Source organism: Silurus aristotelis (assembly GCF_946808225.1).
Source record: "Silurus aristotelis genome assembly, chromosome: 11".
Classification (NCBI taxonomy): Eukaryota; Metazoa; Chordata; class Actinopteri; order Siluriformes; family Siluridae; genus Silurus; species Silurus aristotelis.
Genome location: NC_139584.1, coordinates 22,957,987 through 22,977,528, shown reverse-complemented (window position 1 = coordinate 22,977,528; position 19,542 = coordinate 22,957,987). Strand labels below are relative to the sequence as shown.

The 19,542-nt window shown below is 40.5% G+C and overlaps 1 protein-coding gene across 3 annotated transcripts in view; it reads right to left on the bottom strand.

Annotated features, from left to right (window-relative positions):
- mib2 (MIB E3 ubiquitin protein ligase 2) overlaps positions 1–19,542 on the bottom strand; it is a 67,199-nt gene that overhangs the window by 38,835 nt on the left and 8,822 nt on the right. For all 3 annotated transcript variants that reach the window (XM_083554434.1, XM_083554435.1, XM_083554433.1), the window contains exon 2: positions 2,939–3,352. In XM_083554434.1, the coding sequence (XP_083410560.1) occupies positions 2,939–3,352 (414 nt within the window). The remainder of the gene's footprint in view (positions 1–2,938; positions 3,353–19,542) is intronic.

Sequence of the window (19,542 nt, the reverse complement as noted above, 5' to 3'; positions counted from 1 at the left end):
ATTTTGTCTGCTTGTTTCCTGAGGAAAAGGTGCTGATTGGAGATTCAGATTCACTGAATCTAAGGCTGATTCCAGTTGTTCATTGAGCGTGTACAGAGATCATGATTATGCTGATTATCCTGATCTCGTTTTTTACTGCAACGTTTACACTACAAGCATAATTAACTGCGTTGTTAGCACATCATGCTACTGAACTGACAAGCAAAACAATAGCTACGAATCGAAACGACTGCTGCTCAGTGTTAAATCACTGTTCACAAATTTCTGTGGTATAAGTCAGAATAAAACACTTCAGGACATGCTGTTCTGGATGGTCACACTAACTCCATGTCACAATGTTCGATCTGGAATTATTTTCCTATAATAGCATGCCATGTCATGTTTTCTTTCTTACTTATTTGCAACGCCTGGATTTTTGCAGAATTTAATTGTACAAACTGTACTTCTCCGTGTGACTCACAACTCACCGTGTGAAGGTTTCAGAGAAAAGTCAGTGAGGCTGAGGAGTCCAATTCTATTTTAACAAGAGAAGATGCCATAAACTCATTTGTGCTAAATTTAAATGAACATCAAGCTAAACTGAAAGCTTTCCTACTAGACTGAATAACTCACAGCCTTTTTTTGGCAGATGCAGGCTCTTTATTAGTACCTAGAATTATTGAATACTTTAGAGGGGTAAATGTTTTCCTACAAAATATGTAACACAAATAAATAACATATCATAACATAACAGTGGTCCCTCTTTGACAAAATGTTTACTTGCTGCCTAATAATATCCCACTCACTAACATTTGCCATGATGGAGAGATAATCAGTGTTACTCACTTCATTGCTCATAAAGTTATTATGTAATAATGTTATGCCCACTATTATTTTAAAAGCAATGCCCTCCAATTGATTAATGTCCCATCGACCTTATATTTCTATCTAACACCCACAGCTCCAGGAACAGGCCTTAGGTTCACCATAACCCTGACCAAAATAAAGCCGTTTATAAGAGTTATAAAACAAATAAATGCATTTTCGAATGACTACATGCCTTTCACCAAATTTACACAAGGGAAAAACGTGAATAATGGAAACATTTAGACCATGGTAAACGACAAGGAGCCATGTAACAGGGGAAGACAGTCTTCAGTCTGTGTGAAGAGGAGCCATGAGATGGCAATGAATACTGAGCTCACACAGTTCTGTGTTCATTTTAAGACAGTGTATAATGAGCACACAGAGCTGGTTGCCCTTTTGCATATACACTGCTTCTCACTCGTTCTCTGTTTCTCTCTCTCTCTCTCTCTCTCTCTTTCTCTCATGCTCTTTCGCTCCATTACTCTAAATCATTCGAGGCTGAATGATGCAAGAAACAGGCATCTTTGCTTTACAATGAGCGTTTAACTTGGCTAGAAATACAGCCAAGGAATCTGTATATGGCTAAACTGCTGAAAGATTGTGTGTGTGTGTGTGTGTGTGTGTGTGTGTGTGTGTGTGTGTGTGTGTGTTTGTGTGTGTGCGTGTGCGTGTGAGTGAGAGTGTGAGAGAGAGAGAGAGAGAGAGAGAGAGAGAGAGAGAGAGAGAGAGAGAGAGAGAGAGAGAGATGGTAAGACAGGCAGACAGATGAAACTGCATGTGTTGCATTTATATACCACTTTATATATACCTGAACCACTGAAGAAAGGGAGAGAATTCTATAAATTCACATACACCACTCTCGAATAACAAGGACCGAGGGATTGTCGTTTGTCTGCATTGCAACGTGATCGACTGGGTGATGGTTTGGAGTGCCTGAGACCCTGTTGACACTTGGTTATTTTATATGTCTTTAATCAGGACTGTATCCTGAAAAGATCTTAAAGCACATACATTTAAACGTCTAGAACGCCGTGTCAAAAGTCACTGATGGCTGTGGCAATTACTTGCAATTTTTTGAAAACAAGGAAATGCACATTTTTTGCTGCAACACTCGGTGCCTGTCTTTGTACCCTGACCTTCAGAGCATAATGTCCAGCAGCACTTTCTAACCAAACTAGTTGCATTTCTAATGTTTCAGATAATGTAACCCTATAGAAAAAGTACATTAAATACCTAACCCTAACCTTCATGTATGGCATTTAAATATTTCGTTTCAATAAAATGCTGCATCCTATTAACGCATTTTTAATGCTAAGGACCAGAACTGAAATGGCAGAGACTTGGTTTGTGGACACCTGCCCATCATATCCTTATTACTTCTATTTATTTTTTCCACTAGTTGAAGATTTCCCACAAGAGTTGCAGTTTTGAAGACGCTCTGACCCAGTCGTCTAGACATCGCAATTTGGCGCTCGTTATACTCGCTCAGATCCTTACGCTTGCCCATTTTTCCAGCTTCTAACACATTAACTTTGAGGACAAAATGTTGACTTGCTGCCTAATAATATCCCACCCAATAACAGGTGCCATGATAAAGAGATCCTCAGTGTTATTCACTTCACCTTTTATAATGTCAATGTTATGACTGATCGTTGTAGGGTATTTGGCCTGATTATAGTTTGGTATCTCATTTGGACAAACATATATTGGTCTGGCTGTGCAGAATTTCTAAAAGCTTTTTTTTCCTTTATAAAAAGAGTGGTTTTACTGCAATGAAAAATTCCTGCCATGAGACATTAACTGAGATTTAGAGGTGTGAATCACACACTAGGGGGTTGTGATAAAATGAATAAGCTGCCCAGGAATACAGTTAAGCACAAAGCTTCCTGTACGACTATATCATTAAATATTATTTTTTAATTTCTCGCATTTCATTCATTCGCTCACGTTGATAGATATCCTTGAGTAATTAAGTATGAATTACTAGCATTGCCTAGGTTAATTAAATTGATGATACACTGATGACACACACATCACAACGTTCTTGGCTGTCAAAGGCACAATTCTATCATTTGCACCCAATGACACTCACCGATCTGTGCGTTGTCATAAAGCAGCAGGTCATAGGCCCCCTGGTAGCCGGTGCGATAGTTAGTGCGAGTGCCGCTGTCCCACTGCACAACGACTGTCTTGTCAGGTGTGCTTGTGCTGCCCTGGCGCCCCACTTCCACTACTGTGCCTACATGGCCCTCGCCGTCGTCCTGGTTGCCCCACTTCCAGTCGACTCCGCGCACCACGCGCATACCCACCTCCATGGCGCCGCGGGCAGGTGGGCTAGCGCTGCAGCTTCCGGCCTCGCCGCTGCGCTTCCGGTGTGGTCGCGCAGGCGGCTCGGCAGGCGGATGGGTGGTGTTGGCGCCGCTGCTGGGGCCGCTGGTACGTGAGCGAGCGGGAGGCAGCGGGAGGGTGCCAAGTAAGGGGCTCTCCGGAGACAGGTCAGGGGTGACTGGAAAGACAAAGCAAGAGACCTGCATGTTATGAAACTGATTTGGAACATCTCTAAATTCAAGATGTTGCATTAGCAAAGTGGCTTAAGGCTGGGATTAGTGCCAAATGCCTACCCACAATGAAAGCTACCTCCAGAGCTATTTTTCTCCGCAAAATGAGGTGTAAAATCTGTGTATTTTTATTGCGCTAATTGAGTATGAAAGAGAGCATCGTGTAATATGAAATCGGGCCTGCAAAACCACTGGCATATTAAAGCAGACATGCGTCTGTGTATTTCATAAAGAGGGCAAGTTGACCTTAGGATGAAATCAGCCCTGTTCTCCTTTCTTCCACATCAATAAACAGCCTGCTCTACTGCTGTACACGGGATTCTTCTTGTAGATGTAAATCAGTATGTGCGGTCAGACAGCACTGTATGACCTAGTAAACTATTGGGCCACTAGCAAATTTGTCATGAAGCCTATACTAAGATACTAAGAGTATCAACGGCCAAAACTTTGAGTTGCTCAGTCAGTAATACTATTCTAGTATTGAAATTAGGTCATCAGCATTTGACAGTTTATTTCACTTCTAAGGAGTGCTAAAATAAAAAAATGTAAATAAAATGTGCACAGACTAGTTCAGGAATGTTTTTTATCTTAATCATATGCCTTTTGCTGGATGTGCAACCAACTGTTTATATTAAAGGTCTTATATTTCCTTGATAAGAGGGCCTAACATGTCTAAGATATTATGATAGATCAGCTTGATCATGTTTATAACAGACATTAAACCTGAAACGGAGTCAATCATACACACACACACACACACACACACACACACACACACACACACACACACACACACACACACACACACACATACACACACACACACACACATTTATTTATTTATATTAGGGGTGGAACAGTACACGTATTTGCACCGAAATTCTTTGTTACATGGCTTTCGGTCGGTAAGAATACCGAATGCAATCCTTTTTACGAGCGGAACATAGTTACAACCTGGAACGTATTTATTGACGTAATTAAAATTAACGTATTAAAGTGGCAAGTGTGTTTAGTCTTCACTATTTGAGTGCATTCGTTTTATTTTTTTTAAACATTAAAAACTTAAAAATATACACAACAATGCCAGGAGTATAAAAAAATAAAAATAAAATAAATCTGGTTACTAGAAAGAAACTAGAGTTAGCGCAGTGTCACTGTGGCTACTCACTCCATACCAGAAATATGCATGAAAGAGCTTGAAGTGGTTAGCGGCTAACGCTAGCGCTATGGATTTGTTAGCGTTTTGTAATCAGTTTTAAGAATTTCTCATAAAAAGGGAAAATCTGGACAATTCCACATACAGAGGGAGTAAATGAATGAAGGATGGAGGGAATGAAGACATTTGTTAAGTATAACATATCTTTAGATATTGTTGTATTAATTTTAAAACACACCCACAAACACATACACACAATGTTACGTATTTAAACAGGCTTAACCCTGATAACTTATCTGACCCCAAATCAGATTCCTCCCCTCTAAAAAAACCTATTTTTGAGGGGAATGACTGCGTACAGTAATCACTACAGTGCATCAGTCGCTACTATCACAGTGGATCCTTAATTTTTCTACTGTGAACTTACATCAAATACAATCCAGGCTTCCTACTTAGAGGAATTTTATTCTTTATCTTTACTGAAAATCAGCAGTTGTATTTGAATAGGCACATCTCTGTTCGATGTTACATAAAGCTGTGTACAATACCTAAGGTATATAACACAATGGGCATGTATTTAAAAAAAAAATAATCCTTATGAAGTCTGTTTTTACAGAATTACAGTAGCAGCAATATTCACACACTCACCTGCGTATTTTATGTACACCCAGAGCAGAACTATTCGTACTGCAGGGCAGGGCTACAAATAATTGCAGGGCGTGAGCTGTAGTGGGGATGGGGGTGGGTGAGAAGATTGGCTTTGTCAGTGAGATGACGAATACTTTAAAGAAAATTATAAATGACCTTTCAGACCGGCCAATCTTTATCAATTGTGTATAGGAGCTTTTCTTTTTAACAGAAAAATGCGTGGCCAAATACCCTGCTTTATTCTCTCTAATAAAAACAGGAGAATAGGTGTTTTGAGCTCTCTGCTTTTAGTTTATTGCGAATGTTAAAGAAAATCTATGAATCAGAGTACAGTAACTATTATTCAATAGATACAAAATATCAGTTAACAAAATGTTTTCCTTCACACCACTGAATATTTTCTGACCGTCGCAGAACTGCGTTCATGCCAGCCATCATGAAACTGTTCTACATTATGCACAGTCCCATGGTGGCGTATGGCGCAGTGCTGCGATGGTCAAAATATATCTTTATAGTGTCAAGTGGTGTAAGTTCTCAACATAATGGAAAGTAGGGGTATTGGGAAAATACCTCCAACATAGAAGGTAAATTGGAGTTTTTAACTATAGTTGGTGCTTCAGAATAAACAAAAATCCCCCTAGGTTAGGGAAGAGTTTAGCAGTTTCGTACACACAGATCATCTCCTCAAAACTGGAAAGTTTTCATGAGGAACTGGTCATTTAATGTTTATTACTTCATAATGGTCATGAGCATACAAAAGCCATCTTAGCCTCTTGCACTATTTCAAACAAAATAACCCAAAGAGAAAATCTGAAGGAAAAAAAATTACATATAGGCTAAACTAACAAGCACATGATGTCCGTAAAGTTAAGGGACGTGTAGAGTTAAGTACATGTCTGTAAAGTTAAGAGTCATGAGACATTTCTGCCTAAAGATAATTAGAGTAAAACCTGAAATAATAATGAAAGGATTTCTCAAGTGGAATGTATGTCATCTGATCACAAGTGGTATTTGTAATGCTAGGTGTGAGTGGCTATGTCTCAGCTGTCCACTTTTTGTACAATCACACAGAAATCATGGTAATACCTTAAATCTGCCCCAATGCACAAAGTGAGCATCAACAAGAAAAGGTTTGCCAAGGCAAGAGTGGAAGAACACTGAAGGATGAAGGATCAAGGGTAAATTAGGGGCAATTCCAAATTGAAAGAGAGCATTAAAGGGTAACAACAAGAGCAAACAAGAATGGCAGTACCCTCAATGTTAATAATTTAGAACCTCATAAAGCAGTATTACATTCATAGCAAAATGACAATGATTCAGCCTTAGTAAAAACAAACACTTTAACCCAACTAAAGAGCTCTACTGAGCCCTGAGCAAGTCTATGGATAAATTATTGGCATGCATCAAGCGAAGAAAACATATAAGGAGATTGCTGAAACTGCTAAAATTGGGTTAAGAATTGTCCAACGCATTGTTCAAAACTGGAAGGATAATGGGAAAAAAATTGTGGTCGGGAAAAATCTTGAATGATCCGCGATCACTTGAACGTTTGGTGAAATCTAATTGTAACAAAACAGTAGAACTCATGGCTCCGTTTAAGAGTGAAAGAGCATTTGCACACACACAGAAAGGGATTGGGACTAAATAGCTGTGTAGCCTTTAGAAAACCACTTATCAGTGAGGCTAATCAGAAAAAAGACTTCAATGTGCTAGGGAGCATAAAGATTAGACTCTGGAGCAATGGAAGGTGGTCATGTGATCTGATGAGTCCAGATTTACCCTTTTTCAAAGTGATGGGCGCATCGGGGTAAGAAAAAAGGCGGATTAACTGATGCACCCATCATGCCTAGTGCCTACCATACAAGCCTGTGGGGGCAGTGCTATGACCTGAGAATGCTGCAGTTGGTCAAGGCTACAGTAGGTTCAGCAATGTTTTGTGCCCAAAGAATACACTGAATGATCAGGACTATTCCATCAATAGATTTTTTCTTCCCTGATGGCACGGGCATATTCCAAGATGACAATGCCTTTATTCATCAGGCTCAAATTGTGAAAGAGTGGTTCAGAGAGCATGAGATATCATTTTCAGACATGGATCGGCCACCACAGAGTCCAGACCTTAACCCCATTGAGAATCTTTGGGATGTGCTGGAGAAGACTGTGTGCAGCATTCCGAATCTCCCATCATGGATTAAAGATCTTGGTGAAAAATTCCTGCAACTCTGAACAGGAATAAATGTTGTGACATTGTAGAAGCTTATCGAAACGATGCCACGACGAATGCGTGCCGTAACCAGAGATAAAGGCATTCCAACGAATTATTAGAATGTGTGACTTTTTTTTTTTTGGGACGGGCAGTGTGGATTAGACTCCAAATTAAGTTGATAAAGTATTTTTACAAGAAGAAAAGCCAATGATTCATACATTATGTTGGCCCATCATATGAATTCCTGCAATTTTATATGCACCCATCTCACTGAGGCCTGGGCAAGTTGCATGTTTTCATAGGAAATGGTTTGCGAACGACGCTAAAGGACTTTTTATAGCACTATAATTTACAGCACCGCAGAAGCCATCCATCTATCCATCCATAACCTTAATCCCCGCTGCCTCACAGGAATGTAATGCTCCTTCCAAATAACAATAGCTCCATTTTATTGTGACAAAGTTTAAACTCCCATAAATCAAACTTCAGATGAATTCAGACACCGGAAATCAGAAAGTCATGGTACACTCAGCTTAATTTAGCAAAACAAGAAAAGTTCAAGCAGCAAAGAAGCTGGTTATGTATGTAACTGTCTCATATTATTATCCATAGATAACCACTTAGGGTGCGAGGAAACGCACGTATAAGCTTGCTGAGTCATATTGTCTTTCCTCTCTCAGATACCACAGCTTCCGCTCGGATCTCGCCATGCCTGGTGTAGGAGTTCTCATCAACTAAAACTCAATCCCAGCAAAACCGAACTGCTGGTCATCCCAGGTGATTCAGGTCAGGATCTCAGAATATCTCTTTAAAACTCTGCTCTCCCTTTCAGCCAACCTTGGGGTAACTATGGACGATCAACTGTTCTTCTCCTCACATGTAGCCAATGTGACTTGTTCTTGTCAACTCCTTCTCTACAACATAAGAAGGAGACTGGACTACTGCAACTCTCTGCTGGCAGATCTACCTCTAAACGCTATTCGTCCACTGCAAATGATCCAAAACGCAGCTGCACAACTTGTGTTCAACCTTCTCAAGTTCTCACACACCACCCCACTGTTGCGCTCCCTCCACTGACTTCCGGTAGCTGCACGTACCAGATTCGAAACACTGATGCTTGCCTACAATGCTAAAAACGGACCAGAACCCTCTTACCTCAGCGACCTCATCACTCCACACACTGCACCACCCTTCCGGAGATCCTCCAGGACTGCTCAACTGGTACCACCTTCTCTCAGGGTAAGAGGTAGGTACAGTGAGGAAAATAAGTATTTGAACACCCTGCTATTTTGCAAGTTCTCCCACTTAGAAATCATGGAGGGGTCTGAAATTGTCATCGTAGGTGCATGTCCACTGTGAGAGACATAATCTAAAAAAAAAAAAAACAGAAATCACAATGTATGATTTTTTAACTATTTATTTGTATGATACAGCTGCAAATAAGTATTTGAACACCTGGGAAAGTCAATGTTAATATTTGGTACAGTAGCCTTTATTTGCAATTACAGAGGTTAAACGTTTCCTGTAGTTTTTCACCAGGATTGCACACACTGCAGGAGGGATTTTGGCCCACTCCTCCACACAGATCTTCTCTAGATCAGTCAGGTTTCTGGCCTGTCGCTGAAAAACACGGCGTTTGAGCTCCCTCCAAAGATTCTCTATTGGGTTTAGGTCTGGAGACTGGCTAGGCCACGCCAGAACCTTGATATGCTTCTTACAGAGCCACTCCTTGGTTATCCTGGCTGTGTGCTTCGGGTCATTGTCATGTTGGAAGACCCAGCCTCGACCCATTTTCAATGCTCTAACTGAGGGAGGGAGGTTGTTCCCCAAAATCTCGCAATACATGGCCCCGGTCATCCTCTCCTTAATACAGTGCAGTCGCCCTGTCCCATGTGCAGAAAAACACCCCCAAAGCATGATGCTACCACCACCATGCTTCACAGTAGGGATGGTGTTCTTGGAATGGTACTCATCATTCTTCTTGCTCCAAACACGTGTAGTGGCATTATGACCCAAAAGTTCTATTTTGGTCTCATCTGACCACATGACTTTCTCCCATGACTCCTCTGGATCATCCAAATGGTCATTGGCAAACTTAAGACGTGCCTGGACATGTCCTGGTTTAAGCAGGGGAACCTTCCGTGCCATGCATGATTTCAAACCATGACGTCTTAGTGTATTACCAACAGTAACCTTGGAAACGGTGGTCCCAGCTCTTTTCAGGTCATTGACCAGCTCCTCCCGTGTAGTTCTGGGCTGATTTCTCACTTTCCTTAGGATCATTGAGACCCCACGAGGTGAGATCTTGCATGGAGCCCCAGTCCAAGGGAGACTGACAGTCATGTTTAGCTTCTTCCATTTTCTAATGATTGCTCCAACAGTGGACCTTTTTTCACCAAGCTGCTTGGCAATTTCCCCGTAGCCCTTTCCAGCCTTGTGGAGGTGTACAATTTTGTCTCTAGTGTCTTTGGACAGCTCTTTGGTCTTGGCCATGTTAGTAGTTGGATTCTTACTGATTGTATGGGGTGTACAGGTGTCTTTATGCAGCAAACGACCTCAAACAGGTGCATATAATTTAGAATAATAAATGTAGTGGAGGTGGACATTTTAAAGGCAGACTAACAGGTCTTTGAGGGTCAGAATTCTAGCTGATAGACAGGTGTTCAAATACTTATTTGCAGCTGTATCATACAAATAAATAGTTTAAAAATCATACATTGTGATTTCTGGATTTTTTTTTTTAGATTATGTCTCTCACAGTGGACATGTACCTACGATGACAATTTCAGACCCCTCCATGATTTCTAAGTGGGAGAACTTGCAAAATAGCAGGGTGTTCAAATACTTATTTTCCTCACTGTATATCTTAAGGTTATTTTCTGTTCTGGCACCAAGGTGTTGGAATGGTCTTCCCCTAGATGTTCTAAGAGCGGAATCTCTGGCTATCTTCAAGCGACAGGTGAAGACTAACCTCTTCCTGAAACACTTAAACTAGCACTTTTCCAGAATCGATCTTAACAGAGTTGTAGATTTATCTTAAATTGTAATCTAGAGTACCAGTGTAGATTTATTCATTGATAGTGACTCAAATACTGTTATCATACAACCATGCTTCCCCTGGAACCCTCTCACCAAGACTGTACCGGTTCTGAATTGCAAGAAAACCTTGCAGATATGCACATATAAAATGCGACTAACATTCTTTTAAATGGTCAGAAACCCATGCCAACAACATCAAGAGGAATAAAAATTCACTTTGGGACTAACCAAAAAGAAGGTGCCTAGAGATCGTCAGTGGTATTGTCAATCTTGTAGAGTCTGGAGACAATACTTTGTAATGTAACATAGTACCTTTAAAAAAATGAGGAAGATGCCACAGTCGGGGATAGAAGTCCAGCCCGTCTGTTTGCTAAGGTAATAACCACCACCACCCGGTGGCCTAGCTTCTTCCTAGACAAGGGGGCCCCCTGTGTCTCTTTACTCTGTGGCAGATGAACTGTTGGTCTAAGCTCCGGATGGCTGCCATCTGGTCTAAATAATACTAATGGGTGCTTACTGGCACAGCGAGGAATTATACACAGGCTCAGCCTTACTTAAGTCTTCACGTTCCGTAATATGGCCATAAGAAGTAGTCCTGGATTTAACTACAAGCTCTCCAAAAAGTCATATGGCTAACAAATGCGTTGTAGCTTATTACCAGGGTATGCAACTCTGTTTTCAAAAATCCATTTCAGGTAAGCATCCTAGAGAGGCTCCTTAGGAAGAACTTAAGGAACTCCAGCACAAGGGAGGTCTCACGCATAACTCCTAGAAGACCTCGGTGAAGTAGGCACCTTTTAGAACAACGGTTCGAAAAACTTGAATACCAAAGAGCGGTACTATTTTAAATCTACTATTGTTTAGCTAAATAGAATAAAGGTCAGGATGTAGGGTAAAAAAAAAAAAACAGGTCCAGTTGATGTGGCCTGTTTGCTTTCAGAGGTGTTTCCTGGGCTGTGAGGTCATAGCTGGTGAGATCTTGAAAAGAGATTCTCTGCAATGCAGAAGCAGCTGACTGACCTTTTGCCACCCCGACTAACCTCGACCTTTTGCCACCCCGACTTACCTTTCTAGTAAGGCACTGCTCCCTCGTGTGTCTTAAGTACCCTGGTTTTCTACCATGGCAGGGCCACAAGGGTCAGTCTTCCAAATATAATAGTATCTTGAGGGCAATAGCCTCCTTGCAGGGTAGGAGAGATGCCTACCAGGGATATGAGAGCATGGCTTTACATGAATATGATTTATGAGAGGTAGGTCTGCCCCATGTGGAAGGTTGTGATGACCTGAAAAAGCAAAGAGAACCGACCGTTGCCAGTTTTGGCAATGGTTTGGAGGGGTTCAAATAGAACTGACTTGACCATATCTAACAGCAGTGCTGCAGAGTTGAACATAAAATACAAAAATAATGGGTTTATTAAATACATTGGCAATACCCTATATTTTCTGGAACCTCAGAACATCTCAGTACACACAAAACCACTATTGAAATCTAGACTGTAATACAGAGAGATGCATTCATCTGAATCTATAACCTGTGGTTTTAAGCAACTGCTTGTGTGTAAAAGTCACTTTTTTTCAACACTATCAAATAGCAAATAATATTGCTTAATTAATTGGCAGGGAAATCGATTGCACCCATCTGTGGAAGAGAGAAATCCTGCAGTTGGTTATCAACACCAGGGCCCCTAATCCGGGAAATAGGAAACGGATAGAATATACGAAATCGATGCAAAGATAAAAATTCTTTAACAATACTGCTCAGAATGGATCTTATCTTAACCAACACCCCCCCCCCCCCGATACTCTGCAGGAATGACGCAGAGATCCTCTTGCCATGCACTCTGACTTTTGGAGAGGGCGTTCACAGGCAAGTTCTGTGCTGAGTGATGGGGTCAAAGACGTGCAGGGTCAAAGACGTGTGTGTACCTACGCCATTGTCCTTTCTTTGGCTGTACGCTATGTTATGTTAATGGACAATGCATCCTATTAACATAAACACACACACACACACACACACACACACACACACACACACACACACACACACACAGCAAAATAAAGAATCTGCAGGCTACATCACTGATTAATTCAAATCACAATTCAGTTCAGTCATTTACACCCTGGTGTATTAAAATAACCCCCCCCAAAAAATGCACTAACTTGCCTGTGCAAATCTGTGGCCAGTTTTCAGAAGATGACATCATGTGCAAGGTAAGAAGAGGAAACAAAATTTGAATGAGGTTTTTGTGTGTGCCAACTGTTCCGGATAGCCGTGGTGATACCTGATTTAAAAAAGAACCCCAGAGGAGTCATCTGAAATGTGGCACATGCCTGCATGAAAAAAAAATTAAATAAAAATGTACGAGATTTATTATTATAAATTTTTTTTTTTTAAAGTAGAATGCGGTAAAGCGTTTATTTGTTCTCTGTTTTGGTGGGAGGCTGGTAAAAGATACACAAATGACTTAACCTCATTTTGAAATTCGTATCCCTAACCGATTGTGGTGTTGTTTACGTCTGTAAACAATCTGTAATAGCTGGATATCGGTCCAACGGGTTTGTATGTTTCTCTCTCGTTTTTGTATTTCATTTACACCAGGTGTCTGCTCGGCCTTGGTAGGCTTATTGCGCTGTGTTATGGCTAGCATGCTAACGCTATCTGGCTTGCGTCTAATGTGCTTGCCAGGCTGAAGAACAAACCACAGAGATTAGATAATAAAATATATGAAGAACACGGATTGGAACACACCAGAGTGACTCTGTTGGCCTCAGTGATGGTCAGGTGATCTTTAATGCATCATTACTCAGAGCCTGAAAACAATGGATTGTCACTGATTTTATTCTGAATGCTGATGAAATGTAAAATATCTATTTTATCCTCAAACTGCATACTACCATTTGTCCGACTTTAGCTATTATTTCTATTACTTCCATTCTTGATAGCGTACATTACGCAGGTTGGGACGTAGCACTGAATGTGTGCGGTTGCAGCCGTGAGATTAATCTGTGAAGCACAAAAAGACAACGAGGTTAAATCTTTGTTTTGCAGATGAAATTGCAGGAAAGTGTTCTGGGGTGGGGGGTGCAAAAAAAAAGTGTTCAACTATATAATAATTATATTAATCATTCAATCTGAATCCCCTTTTGACCTGTAGACAGGTGTAAAACCAGCACAGATCGTCCCTTTATGGAGCAAGACTTTTCAGCCAAATACGATGTTTGTGTCAAGGCTATGTTAATGGTTATGGAGATTTGTAAGTTAAGGCCTTCGGGGAACCCGGCACAAAAAGAGCTCCCATGCCAAGCTCATACGGTAACGCGTGCCCCATTCAAAAACCTTGTAAAAGCTTTATGAGACCACAATGAAATGCCATGCACAGTGCTGAATTTTTACAGATCTGGCAGCCGCATACAACTTTTACATTGAAACTTGTCTGGCAATTGATACAATTTCAGAAATTGGGCAGGGACCAATCAGGTGCTGCAACTCAACAATGCTGCTCCCCATTCAGTAAGGGAAGACCCTTTTCATTTTCTGAAATGCCAATAGCATCAGCATGCCATAATCAATCCTAACACCCTCAACAGAAGCTAGCAAAACATATATTTATATAGAATCCATAGAACAATAACCAGGAGCTGGAAGATGCCTCCAAATCTTAGTAGTAGAGTGAGCGAGTGGTAAGCATTACAATGTGCCGAATCAGTCCAACGCACTGGCCCGAATAGTGTAAACATACGGCTAATAAGGTGCACGTGCACGCACGCAATCGCCTTTGCTGACTCAACCCTGGCTATAGAAATCACCGTGGTGATTTGGAAGTTCACATTCAGTAGTGGAGAAGGCAGGATTCGAGCGCTACCCCGAGCTGCGTGACTCTGGAAGAATAAGAAAAAGCCTTGTGCTTCAGACGGGCCGCACCGTGAGTCATGCCAGTTTGAGCAAAAGGCATTTTTTCATTACATTCACATAAAAACGCTGTTGGTTTCTTTATACACTGCTAAGAATCTGCATGGATAACGAACACTCACTGTTTTAATTTAATGAAAGAGAAGCCCAAGGACTTTTTTTAGGCAATGCTAGTGTCCTCTTAACTAACAAATCGGAGGTTTATACCCAAAAAAATGCACTTCCCATCAGCCACAAAACCCAGTCACATGCTGGTTTCTGCACATGAATCACGTTGTCTATTGAAATATGTATATATTTGTCTCTCCATGCTGATTGTCAATCCATGATTGTTTGCCTTTGTTCCATGTTTCACGTTCTGGTATTTGTTTCTTTTTTCTTGTGTTTGGCCTTATTGTGTTGATTTTATTAAAAAATGTCTCGCGTCATTGCATGACAAAAAACACATCAAGTATCAAGATTGTTTGGCTGCAACCCTTTTACATATTTAACGAAAGCCTGGTGCACAATCTGCGACTTTCGCTACCATTCGGTCGTCTCAAAATACATTTTGGAAAACCTAAAAGATTCCTAAAATGTGTAGTTTTTCTATCGCTGCTTTGGCATGTATACCGACAGCCGATTAATACGTAGGCCGTTAAGATCATTTTTTACGAGGCCGGTTTACAGTACAGCAAGAAGAGAAACTTATTTAGTTATGAAGGAAAAATAAATGTTTCTATGACATTTTATTATCAAGGCATGTCATGAACAAAATGAGCTCTACACGTTGTTTTTGTTTGCTGCTAGCTACCATTAGCGAGTGAAGGTGGGTCTGAAAGTGTCACAGATTGATAATAAAACTTCAGATGAGTCTCTTTCTGGTGTGCGTCAGTTTTTGACTGTCGTGCAGTCGGACATGATGGAGATCCTACAGTGTGACATGGGGATCATGTCTGTCATGCAATAATCGCAAAGAACTATCAAAAATCACACACAGTGTGCACCTGGCATACATTTTATATTGAACTCTGGTATGAATGCCAGGTATGAATATCGAAAGCCACCATTCACCTTGACTTGTGAATTCTTCCACATACAATCTGCCACAGACCTGAGTGTCCTGTTTCCACTGAAGGACAAAAAAAAAGAAAACATCGCCTAATGCAAGTGGATTTTTTAAAATCATTATTGGTCATTTATCGGAATACTACAGAATGTTAAACTTCTCATGGTCTTCGAACTGAAATTGCTATTTTTGGATCCGGCCCTATAGATAGCTTTTCTAAAAAATAAAAAATAAAAGTTAGCGCTCAAGTGAGCACAAAACATGATACAACACTTTCACGCTTTTCACCATAGCCAGGTTCCACTGGCCGCTTTATGAAGCGAACATTTCTAGAATGACTGAAATCTACAAAACAGGAAACGCACAACCCGAGCTGTGGGTATATGTGAATGGAAGAAAGAATCGGCAACAGATGCCGTCTCCATACTGTACAACCGGCATCACTGGCACGCATGTTATTTCTTACTGCTGCTTAATTACACTAAGACGTCATCATATTCTCTCATCAGACTCTTTGTACGAGTAAACGAAAATAGAACCCTTTTTTTTTGTGCTCGAATGAATGAGCGAACATGAGAACGGTTCTAAATGGGTACGTGCTGTTCTATTCAGGTCGGCGATGAGTTCGAATCCCGACGTGTTTCCTTCAACACTCTGAAACAATTAAGGCACACATAGACAGCACCTCAGGCAATCGTAAACCTTCCTACCAAATTGTCTTGCTAATACGTAGCATAGCAAAGTGCTCCGATGCTATTTGTAGCCTGTGAATAGTTACGACAAAGACTAATGGCTACAGCACAATACCATTAGCAATTACCTAAGGTGTGAGCTGAGGTGTGCTGGCACCAATTATGCTACACTGTGTTATTCTTAATTTAGCAGTCGGCAGTTTCACATGTTGATTCACTCTGGAGAGATTTGTTTTTTAAGTGTATTTATAAACTTAATTTTTATTTTTTATTTTTTTTACACTAATCGGGATCAATTTGAAAACGCTTTTTTGTCGCACCCACCCTTTCGTGTTTTTTTTTTTTTTTTACGTTTCCCGAAAATTGCTGATCCGCATTGAAAGGTCTGAAATTGCTTGCGTCCCTGTACTGAGTTTTTCAAAGTCCACAATGTGACGCATTGACTAAAAGCGCCGTCTCGGTGTAACCCAAAAACAGACAGAAGCATATGAGCTTTTCAAACGAAAACATATGTGTGGACATGGCCTCACAGTCTTCTTTACACCATGGTCTCTGTATACTCGATTCTGATTGGCCGGAAGGAGTTGCAATGTGAATATAGTGGAAAATGGCATAGAGAATTAACACAAATAGCACCAACACCAGCTTTATTATTAGTAGACATGCTACAGGCTTATGCACAAAAGTAAGGTACTTATGCACAGAATTGTGGTACTGTATGAGAAAGTCAAGTGTGTCAGAGAAGTATGTGAGGGCGAGTACACTTCAAGGCTCTTCTCTGTTCTGGCCCCCAGGGTGGTGGAATGAACTTCCCCTAGATGTCCGTACAGCGGAGTTCCTACCTCTTTCTAAAACACTTAAATTAGCACATTCCAAGTTTGTAGAATTCAAGAGTTATATTTATATTAAGTTTGTAATCTGGCGTACCTGTGTAGATTTATTAATTACTAGAGACTCAAAGCACTTTTGTACGTCGCTCTGGATAAGAGTGTCTGCTAAATGCCGCAAATGTAAATGGTGCAGGACATGTATGAGGACAGTGTGAAAGCAGTGAAGTGTGCAGTAAGAACGACAGACTGGTTCAAGGTGGAGGGTTGGACTGCATCAAGGATCGGCTGTGAGCCCTTTCCTGTTTGCAGTGGTGATAGACAGGTTGATAGACGAGGTCAAAGAGGAGTCTCCTCGTTTGCTGATATTGTGGCTTGTGGTGAGAGCAGGGAGCAGGTTGAGAAGAGCCTGGAGAGGTGGAGGTACACGGTGGAGAGAAGGGAAATGAATGAAAGTCAGCGGGAGTAACGTGTGTGAATGAGAAGGAGGGCAGTGGAGTGGTGCGGTTGCAGGGAGAAGAGGTGGAGAAGGTGGAGGAGTTCAGGTACCTGGGGTCAACAGTGCAAAGTAATGGAGAGTGTGTTAGAGAGGTGAAGAAAAGAGTGATGGAGCTGAGGATGGAGCCACCAGGAAAGAGGAAAAAAGAAAATAAATAAACAAATAAATTGAATAAATGGCATAAACAAACAAAGAAATACATACATAAATACATTTTGTTGTTTCGAATAATTTGATCTATTATTTGGATTTCGCACTATTAATCGCAAACTCAAATATGAACCTTAAACCTAGATTATTTTACATTGAACGGCAATAATCCCGTACATAACCATGATGAATATGTACACTTCTGCTGTTCCTAAAGGAACACAATTGTACATAATTTATATTACAAAATGTTCTAAATACTATATAAACAGTAAATAGGCACTACATAGCTACAAACTGTATTGTATTGATTCTTTAAACCTTTATCAGCCAAATAGCAGAGAATAAAATGAACTTCCCTTCTAAAAGAATGTCTAATATTCCCACTATTATTGAGCAATGGGGTACCAGGTTGACCTTGCTGTACCCGCTTCTACGTCAGTACAGTGACATATTTACTTCGGTGTATGTTCCCTGTGCCCCCATGTTGCCTTTCTCAGCCATGCCACCTGTTAACACTCATTGATGCCAATTTATTCAAGCTTATTCACACTTGAGGGAGGGAAAAAACTTGACTAATCCAAACAGCACCTCCCGCCATGCTTTAAACAGGAACCTGTTTACAGATGCATGCTTGAAAAAGGGAGTCGAAACTCTGAGCTTTAACAGGAATTTAAAGAAGGCTGAGAGGCTGCTGCTCTCAAAACATGACTGTACATTTTTGACCATGGGATATGCAATTTCTTTCCCTTTTTTTTCCACACACAGAAAATGTATATTTTACAGATATTTGAATGTGGTTCAAACTAAATCTAAACAATTCCAAACAGAAAGTTTTAAATAAATAAAAATAGCAAGGTGTTCTGTCGATGCTTTTGGCTCCAAAAAAAAATGACCATGTATAGATACTTAAAGGGGTCTGCGGCTGCACTCAAACCTTTCTGCACCCTTGTTCTGGGCCATATATAGTAATATATCTTAAGGAGCACATTGTTTGCACAGCTGATAAAGACACGTATGCATGCTCGGTTTTGCACGCCTTGCCTAATACTGTGTTATGAAAACAAACGCTTCACGAATTAAACAAGATATTAAACAGCTTGTCTTGAAGCTAGCTTTAAACAGCCAGGTGAGATCCTTCTACATGTAGTGGGTCCATGCTTGATCTGTAGTTTGAAACCGCAAGAGACGAAACACATTCTTGCTAACATTTACTAAGTAGCTACAACACAAGCTCTTCAGCTTCGGGGGTAAAAGGTTGCTTTGTGCTGATTTCATAGAATTTTGCCTGTTTGTGTGTGTGTGGTTCATGCAGCTCTGGGATTAATGGTAGCAACCTAGCAACCTAGTTTTAGCTTGCAAAAATTGTCTGGTTTGCTTTTGCGGGTCTATGTTTTCAAATTCATTTATTTATTACCTTTGGATTATTGGATATTTATGTATTTAATTACTTTACATTTAGACTTTCATGAGGCCTCCCAGCAGCTCAGGTGTCATATTTTTGACAACCTAATTTTATACTGATATTATTTGACAACAAAACGATAGCTGGACTGTAAAGTGTGGAGAGATTGGAAGATGAAAATATAATCTGAAGCACAAACATATACTGCATTTGTAACATTAGAAATTTTTTCATTGTTATGAACTTAATAATTTGAATAGACTTGAATGAAGTCAAACTAGAAGATATGGACCATAATGAGGTGCGTGTTTAAAGTTGTTTTGTTTTTTTGTTAAAATCAACTAGCGAAATTCCTATTAAACAGCTACCTTTCCCAACTAGCTGAAACTGCGGCCAAATAGGTACACTGGGTGGATGCGATACACATCGAGTATTTACATGACTGAAGAAAACTCGCTATTTGAGTGAAAAATACTCAAATTGCTTACACTGCACTCTAAATCCCAAAATTCACAGTACAGTTCTTTCAAATGCAAATGGGAAAATATCGAATTATTA